The sequence below is a fragment of the Morone saxatilis genome, unplaced genomic scaffold (assembly GCF_004916995.1).
Source record: "Morone saxatilis isolate NCDOM2014 unplaced genomic scaffold, NCSU_SB_2.0 Contig7, whole genome shotgun sequence".
Classification (NCBI taxonomy): domain Eukaryota; kingdom Metazoa; phylum Chordata; class Actinopteri; family Moronidae; genus Morone; species Morone saxatilis.
This window is the reverse complement of record NW_023340246.1, coordinates 20,911,544-20,919,765: the sequence shown is the minus strand read 5'-3', so window position 1 is coordinate 20,919,765 and position 8,222 is coordinate 20,911,544. Positions and strand designations below refer to the sequence as shown.

Below are 8,222 nucleotides of genomic sequence, written 5' to 3'. Positions count from 1 at the left end.
GAGTTTGAACATTGTTGGGAACATTTGTCATAAAGTAAGAACTACATATAAAACATAGAGGCAGAGTTTATACACCGTGTAATGAGGAGATGTTATGGATTTTAAAAAACTAGGATTTGGCTTCCTCTGTAAAATTTAAATACAAAAAATCTAATTACAGTGGATCAAACCTGCGTCTGTATTATATGAAACTGTCGACATATTGATATCCAGTGCTGGTGAGCAGGTGCATGAAAATTAAAGCTGTAATTTATGGAAACTAGAAATGGCTGTGACTCAGCACAAACACAGGGTTTAGCAGCTGTTTGATGATGTGTCATACAAGCCTCGGTAAGCTGAGCCTCATAAAACCATTCAAGTCAACCACCAGATGTTAGCAGATGTGAGCTGGAAACGAGGGCAATCAACCAAAATATGAAAACAGGAGATTTTCCACATGCCACAGAAGCAATCGTCAATCATTAAGTGTGTGAAGAACCTGATGAGGTCGTCCAGAGAAGTTCACATTGCTGAAATCCAAAGCTTGATGTTCTTTCCTTTCTCCTTTTGATGATATAAACCTGCTGGAAGTGGTGCCCTTTTTCTAACACAGTCTTCTGCTCTGTGCCACAGATTTACAGGAGTTTTGGCCTCGGCTCGTCCTACGCCAAGGTGATCAATTTCAGCTGCCTGCTGCAGTACTCAGAGTACGAAACCAATAACAGGGAGCTCCCCGATGTCCCCCTTCGCCTGCTGGAAGATATCTACCAGGTACGAATGGACGACACATCGATGAATCGATGACAAAAAACAAGGAAATACGTGGTTTTAACTTCCTGTAACGCCCCTTTTTGTGGCGTGCATTGTGTTTGTAAGTGGTTTGAATAGTTATCGATCAATAAAACAATATCTTATAAAATACAGGAGAGCTTTTATTAATTCTTTGTACTGAACAATAAACAAAGAAATAGTAATGTTTAAACAGTAATATTTGTTTAACGTACTCAATAGTTAACATTTTTAAGCACTTGTGTGCTATTAAAATAACTTTTATAAATGTAATAACACTTTTATGGCTTCAGTTATCTCATTATTGTGTCAGCAGTATGTTTTACTGATTTTACAAGGTATAATATCATTTAATTTATCAGCATTAGTCCCTTTATGCTACACACATAGAACATAACAGATGATTAAGTGAGGATAACATGAAAATACACATTGAATATAAACAGAAAGACGCCTGTTGTTTATTTATATTTACAATATTAGTCGAGATATTAAAAAAATGATTATTATTGTGTGTAAACCCGAAGCCTCCGTTGTACCTTAACGTTCAGTACAAGCTTTAATGTGTTGGTATCTTTTCAGCTGGGAGGAGACTTCTTGCTGGATAAAGAAGGGAAAGTCCTTCTTTGTCACCCGTCTAAGAACCCTCTGGACAGGCCGCCCGTGAAGGACATCCTGAAGGCTGTGGACCAGTAGAATCCGGTCCGGTGGTTTCTGGGTCTTAACACAACGACACTGACACCTCAGAGGAAGAGCGGCTCTTTGACTCACGTTTATGACGTCACATCTCACCCTCATGACTCCATGAAGAGGCGTGACCGATGCAGAACTGTGAAGCAAAGACGACTGATGTTCGTTTGTTGTGTCCGTGTTGTGATGGGAGCATTTTTTTAAATGAGCGGTACTGCAGGATCACAACTTAATTATACACACAAGTATGAATAATTTGCTTTATCAGACATTTCATTTTACTTTAAAGGTGCTTTAAGCAGATTTGGCGGTGGTAGCGAGAGGTACTGGTTTTAATTTTGGGTACAAATTACTACTTTACCCAGAAATCATCAACTTTATGAAACTTTACCCTTAAAAATACAATAGCTGCTACAGATCCGATCTTTTCATATCCATTAATAAAATAAGCTCATTGTCTCAAACTATGAGACATTAAAATCACTCAGTAATCAAATCTTAATGCCTTTATGCTGTCAACTGAAATGTATCAAACTATTTCAAAGCTGGCATTCACTGTCTGGTAAGATTTGTAATTTTGTGCTCTTATTGTATCAGATTGTTACCGATTTTAAATAAAAATTGTGGGTAATTTTAGTTTTATGTTGTCAGAGTTCTTGTACAGTTGTATGTAGTTTAACAGCATTTATCATTTATCTATAGAAAACAGATTTAAGGTAAGGGAGTTCGATAACAATTCAATATCATTTAGGTATTAGGACCAAAACTAGGGGTCGCTAAAGCTTCACGGGGGGTCGCAAGGCCTTGATATTACAGGGTAAAATAAAACGTAAAAAACATACACAGTAGGTCGATATTTCAGCATTTGGTTCACTTCTGTGAAGAAATGTAAAGTAAACTGTAATAGAAAGTGTCAGGGACAAGAAAACACTGAATTTGTCAAAAAAGAAGCCTATTAAGTCTGTTAGATGTTTAAAGATTAGAATAAATACATAATACAGACAGAGACATGTATAAAAAATGTTCCCTAAACAAGAAAAATATGCTCAAAATTCATGAATATTTATTAATATTCATATTAGAACTGATAAATTGTACAACAGTAGGTTCAGAAAACCTCTGTATTATGTAATTTTCTTATTTGTTTTTTAACAATTATATATACTTAATAGGCACATTTTTTTTTAAATAAATTTAGTGTTTTCTTATCCCTGGCATTGTTGTTCTTTTAGTTCTTTGGTTGTATAAACTATGTATTTTTCTAATGCAGGACGAGGCAGTTTATCAGAGAGTGAAGCTCTGTTAATAAAACGTTTGTTCAGCACTTCAAAGTTTAGATCTTAAATAATAATCTAAACATTTAAAAAGTTTTCTTCCACTGCGAAGCTTGGGGCGACCCTTAGTGGGTCCCGACCCCCATGTTGGGAACCACTGCTGTACACATTACCCAGCCCTGGTAATAAGGCAAATCTCCCATTGTTTTGATCATAAAATGAGGCTGTAAACCGTGTCAACCTTTAGTAAAGATTTATGAAAGAACATTTACATTCAACATTTTATGTACAACTTTCTCATTCAGGACTCATTTACATACAGTGATGGATGGTGCGTCATGTTGGGGGGTTGAATGGTGATTCAGAAGTGAGACAACAGCTCTAAAAAATGTTCCGGCCAGACAAGAATCAGCAGTCTAACAGGGCAATAACACTCGGTACTAGACTTTGTTGAAATATCTTCGAAGATCAGAAATAACAGTGTGTAATTCCTGTTGAGCCCAAATACACACTGATTTATATTTTCAAGAGGTTCAGTATGTGCTGATTCTGGAGAAAGTGCCTCCAGCTTTTCAGGTTTTCCCCTTTTTTTTTTGTTGGAAACTTTGAACAAATATTTAGAATAGAGTCCTGACTGGTTTACATTCATATCACTGCAGCTGCACGAGTAATATAATATTTATAATACTAACATAATCTGATTAAGTCTTATTCAGTACTTTCAGAACTTACCGTAAAACTTAAAGTGACAGTCAGAGCTTTTATTTCTCACTGAACTCCTTTATCTGCAACAGGTTTCTATAAGGAACAGGCTTTTAATTCTATTAATAATACTATTCAAACCAGTGTAATTATTATTTGTATAAAAATGAATAACAATCAATCATTCTTTTGAGCATTTGATACTTTGGTGCTTGTGGTTTCCGTAAAATTAACTGATCGATTGAATTGTGGAGAACTTAACTGATCGAACGACGTGAATTATGTCCATATTGACAAAAGTTTAAACATTTATATCCGTGTAGGTGATCTAAGCAGCTTCGTGGGCTTCAAGAGGTTTTAAACAAATTACTTCTATAAAATCCAGGCCTCTAATTGAGAACTTTTAGGTCAGGCTAGTAAAGGAAACCTGCCTCTGCTTTTTTGAGTTTTACGGTAAATAGCGATACATGAATTTGTGCGCATTTGAGAAAAGTTTCACCTCCTAAAACTCTAAAATACCGTTAAATATTTTCATGGCAAATGTTTTTTCTGACGCTGCTCAATCATTGCTACACTAACTGCATATGGAAGTGGACTGGATATTTATATTAAGACACACTATAGTTAGAATTAAACACTTCCTCACCTTTGAATACAACCAATCCAGGTATATTAAAAATGTCTTTTAAAGGGAAATAAGTTATTTGAAAATATTATGGAATTGTATTTATAATTGATCATCAATTGGCGTTTTAAAGTGCCTCCCTGTCATCAAACTCGCAGAGATAGTTCATGGTCCGATCGCAGTAGTGGTCCCACCAGTCGCCGTCGTCTGACGACATCGCCACACAGTTCTCCCGCCTCCCTCCGTCCGGCTGGCTGGACAGGAAGTGTCTGCGCCACTGGAAGTACGAGACCCGCGTCCCGTCGTCGAAGAGGTACATGCCCTCGGATCGCAGGTCGTTGATGCCCAGCCAGACGGGCCAGTTCCCCGGGTTGAAGAAAGCCTTCACGTAGTCGGCGAGGGCCTCCTGCTCCTTGCGGTCACGGGGCATCGCCATGCGGCCCCCGCGCTCCATGCACTTCCTGGACGCTCCGGCGTAGTCCTCGTAACTATTGTACACGAGATAACATTTGTATCCCAACCTGCGTCCTTTCTGGCAGCCTAAGAATGAGAGAAAAACAGGACAGATGTTTACAAAAAAGGTTTTAAAACCTCCATTAATGCATTTGTTGGCCACTTGGGGGCAGTGCAACAGGCTGTAAACACAACATTGATATATTGTTGCTTTATAAAGTTGCTGAATGTACGTAAACAACTCTTTTTATACAGCAGACGGAGAGTTAATTAGTAGTAATGTGGAGTTGTGTTTGTGTGTCTAATATTCACACCCGACAGCATTCGCAATCCCACTTAAAACAAATACAGAGTGGAGAAATAATAAATCACCTATTATTATCTACAAGTGTTATTTATCTGCATGAATCTATTTCTACAGACGACTCAGCTCTTTACCTTCCAGTCTTCCCGTCTCCTTGCGGTTGTCTTTGCTGTGCTGGTAGACCTCACGGATGTTGTCCTCCAGCTCCCCGACTTTAGCTGCCATGTTGGGGACAAAAACAAGGAGACAGTCAGTACAGAGCATCGTTCTCTTGACTTTTCTTTCAACTTATCCACTTTTATCCTTCATTTGTCCATTGTGGAAAGAAATATAGATTATAAAAACTGTATGAATGGGTTTTATGGCAACAAAAAGTCCCAAAAAAATGAAAATGTGGATGTAATCAGAAGATTTTTGTTACCATCCATCCTAATCAGACGATCCATCAACTGGCTGACTTTAACATCCAGAGTGTAGTGACCAACATTCAGCTTGTGGATGGCCTGGTCCATACCAGCGAGTCTGGACACTGAGGAATAGAATATAATAGGATGTAATAGAGGAATTGTTGAATTCATTAAATAAAACTAGACTAGTTTTATGTGAAGATATTTTCCACACAGTGTCTATTTAAACCTGCTCTGGATGTGAATATGCAGACTCACAGACATAGTTGTATGAGTTTTCAAAGTCGGACACTGGGCTGGTTGGCTCCGGTTCAGGCTCTGGAAGAATATCAGGAACGTCCCCTCTCGTCTTCTTCACCTCCGTCAGGGATGCCTGATGCAGGGAGCGAGAGGGAGAAAGCACAATGTCAACGTCTGTCAGATGCTGTTTCCACCACATTTAAGTTGTGTTAGCGTATTTGAGTCCCCACAACCAATCAGAAACCAGCTTCAGACGCTCAAAACAAGCTCATGTAGGTTGGGCTGTTTGCCAACAATTTAAATTTCATCAAAATGGTTTAAAAAGTTGGAGCTCAGCTTGTTTTTATTCCCTTTGGTCACAGTTTCCAATTTTTCCGACACAACATTTTGATTAATTACTAGAAAACAAATGACTTTTTATTTATTTATTTTATCTAATCAAATTTCAGTCAACTAATTAATGATTACTTTATTTAGAAACAAGTGAGGAATGAATCAGGAACAACATGATAATTGCTGAATCATTAATAAGTAAGCGATAATAAGACAATGATGAATTAATGAGGAACTACTTATTGTAGTAACCCTTTATTTGGGGAGCACAAAAACAGTAACTAATGTTAAAATAATGAATGAGTTTTGGTTCAGAGTTAACAAACAGCTCCTTCGTGCTCTCTATGATCAATTCACAGATATTAATGAAGTAGCAGTATAAAAACGTCTCATTCTAAGGTAACAAAAACACAACGATTCACATATTAAAGTGATTATACACTAATGAAAACATACCTATAAGTATTATATTCCATTTCAGCCAATAGATCCTCCTATGTTACACACTGGACCTTTAAGTATTCATTAACTAATCATTAACAATTTGACATTTTTGAGTAGGAGTTACTTATGCATCCATAAGCAGTCAGTTTCTCATTTCTGTGCTCATATCCTGCTGCAGGTCTCTCAGATACTTTAATAATCCCAGGGGGAAATGACTTACTCTGTCAGGATCACTGAAGCAGAAAGCAATGTTGGTAATAAAATGGTTGTTAAAGGTCATTGTTTTTTCTAAAGACTTTACAGCCTGTATTAATTTCTTTCTCATCCCAGAAACTTTGGTTTTAACTGCAAACTTTTCTAATGTACCCCTTAAAACAAGAAGGCCTCACGACCACCTGTGAAGCTTTGGTGGCCCCTAGTGGGGGAGATCCTGTTATAAAAGACCACTTACTGCATGTCAACATTTAATACAAACGACTGTACATGTTGTCTCTTGAGTGTTGTGTGAGCTCACAGGAGGGACTTCTTTCGTGGCGAGCTTAAAAGTACAATCAGTAATGTAATTTTAGCACTGCTGAATTATGACCCATAAAGAAATATAGTTAATGAGTCTAAAATGAAATCCGAATTATATATTTACACTTCTTACTTACGAAGGACGATTTAACTAATGTACTGGAAATCTAAAAGGGGGAGATGTCTCCAAGGTGCTTAAGGAAGATACAGTAGTAGAGTCGAGTGGTGTTTGCTGGCTGATCTACTGTAAGTGGTGATGTAATGGATGGATGTCATATCCAGGCATGTTAAAGATAATAATGGTGCCGTGGTAAAAAGACTAATTAATGAGGATACATCCAGGGAGCAGGTTTTTCCTCTAACTAAGCTTTAAAAATAAAACACCCCAACTCCCTTTGTGAGGCCCATGAGCCACCTGACGAACATGTTGATACATGTGATTATAATCTGATACTGATCAAATGTACATAGTTTTCCAAGCTAAAATAGATCATTCAATTAAATACTAAAAGGGTAAAGAAAAGATTGCAAAACACTGGCATACAATTAAAGATTGGTTGAGAGATGCAAGACACAATTACGTATTTCCATTGTCCTCATTAGAGACAGAAAGAGCGGAAATCTTAACCTCATAAGAACTCATTAGTTAATACTACAGGGGGCCACCAAGTTCACCAGGTGGCGTGAGGCCTTCTTGTTTTAAGGAGTAATTAGAAAAGTTTGCAGTTAAAACCAAAAGTTTCTGGAGAGAAAAGAAAATTAATACAGGCTGTAAAGTCTTTAAGAAAAAACAAAATGACTTTAACAACCAATTTATTACCAAACATTGCTTTCTGCTCAGTGATCCGAACAGAGTAAGTCATTTCACCCCTGGGAATTATTAAAGTATCTGAGAGACCTGCAGAGGATATGAGCACAGAAATGAAAACTGACTGCTTATGGATGCATAAGTAAACTCCTACCTAAAAATGTCAAATTAGTTAATGATTAAGTTTAATGAATATTAAAGGTCCAGTGTGGTGTACATAGGTAAGATCTATTGTGCCTGAACATGGAATATAAACTTAACTCAGGTATATGTTTTTCATTAGTTGGTATAACACTTAAAATAATCGTGATATTCGTTTGTGTTTTTTTTGTTCACGTTAGACACCCGGTGATGGGAGTATGCGTTTGTGTATTACTTTGGGCCTCTCTCTCATTTGATACACACACAACTACATTTCTGTCTTATTTTTGTGAGTGAGAGCAAGTCTTTTTAGTGAGAAGGAGTGTTCGTATACTCTGAACCAAAACTCTTCTTATTTTAACACCTTACAGTTACTGCTTTTTGGTGCGCTCACCAAGATAAAGTTATACAATAAGTAGTTCCTCATTAATTCATCCCATTGTCTTAATTATCGCTTACTTACAGTTAATGACTTCAGCCCAATTATCATGGTTGTTCCTGATTCATTCCTCCACTG

General features: G+C 37.2%; 3 protein-coding genes across 3 annotated transcripts in view; 2 read left to right on the top strand and 1 right to left on the bottom strand.

The window, feature by feature from the left end:
- The window catches only part of selenol (selenoprotein L), a 5,038-nt gene extending 2,944 nt beyond the window's left edge, over positions 1 to 2,094 (top strand). Inside the window, exons 5-7 of the mRNA XM_035679194.1 lie at positions 214 to 226; positions 613 to 750; positions 1,351 to 2,094. Of these exons, the coding sequence (XP_035535087.1) occupies positions 214 to 226; positions 613 to 750; positions 1,351 to 1,464 (265 nt within the window). The 3' untranslated portion in view covers positions 1,465 to 2,094. The remainder of the gene's footprint in view (positions 1 to 213; positions 227 to 612; positions 751 to 1,350) is intronic.
- An 877-nt stretch (positions 2,095 to 2,971) lies between these two features.
- Positions 2,972 to 5,662, bottom strand: clec11a (C-type lectin domain containing 11A). The gene is made up of 4 exons (XM_035679193.1): positions 5,482 to 5,662; positions 5,238 to 5,345; positions 4,951 to 5,034; positions 2,972 to 4,599 (listed from the first exon to the last, which is right to left on the bottom strand). Exons 1-4 carry the CDS (start codon positions 5,660 to 5,662, stop codon positions 4,187 to 4,189), a joined length of 786 nt encoding a protein of 261 aa, XP_035535086.1. The 3' UTR covers positions 2,972 to 4,186.
- A 1,274-nt stretch (positions 5,663 to 6,936) lies between these two features.
- The window catches only part of LOC118341024 (stonustoxin subunit beta-like), a 4,642-nt gene continuing 3,356 nt past the window's right edge, over positions 6,937 to 8,222 (top strand). The window contains exon 1 of the mRNA XM_035679192.1: positions 6,937 to 6,947. Within this exon, the coding sequence (XP_035535085.1) occupies positions 6,937 to 6,947 (11 nt within the window). The remainder of the gene's footprint in view (positions 6,948 to 8,222) is intronic.

Coding starts and splice junctions, on each gene's coding strand:
- clec11a (XM_035679193.1), bottom strand. CDS start 5,662: ATGTGGTGGAAACAGCATCTGACAGACGTTGACATTGTGCTTTCTCCC. Junction 5,346..5,481: donor AAACTCATACAACTATGTCT/GTGAGTCTGCAT, acceptor TCTATTCCTCAG/TGTCCAGACTCGCTGGTATG. Junction 5,035..5,237: donor TCGTCTGATTAGGATGGATG/GTAACAAAAATC, acceptor CCAACATGGCAG/CTAAAGTCGGGGAGCTGGAG.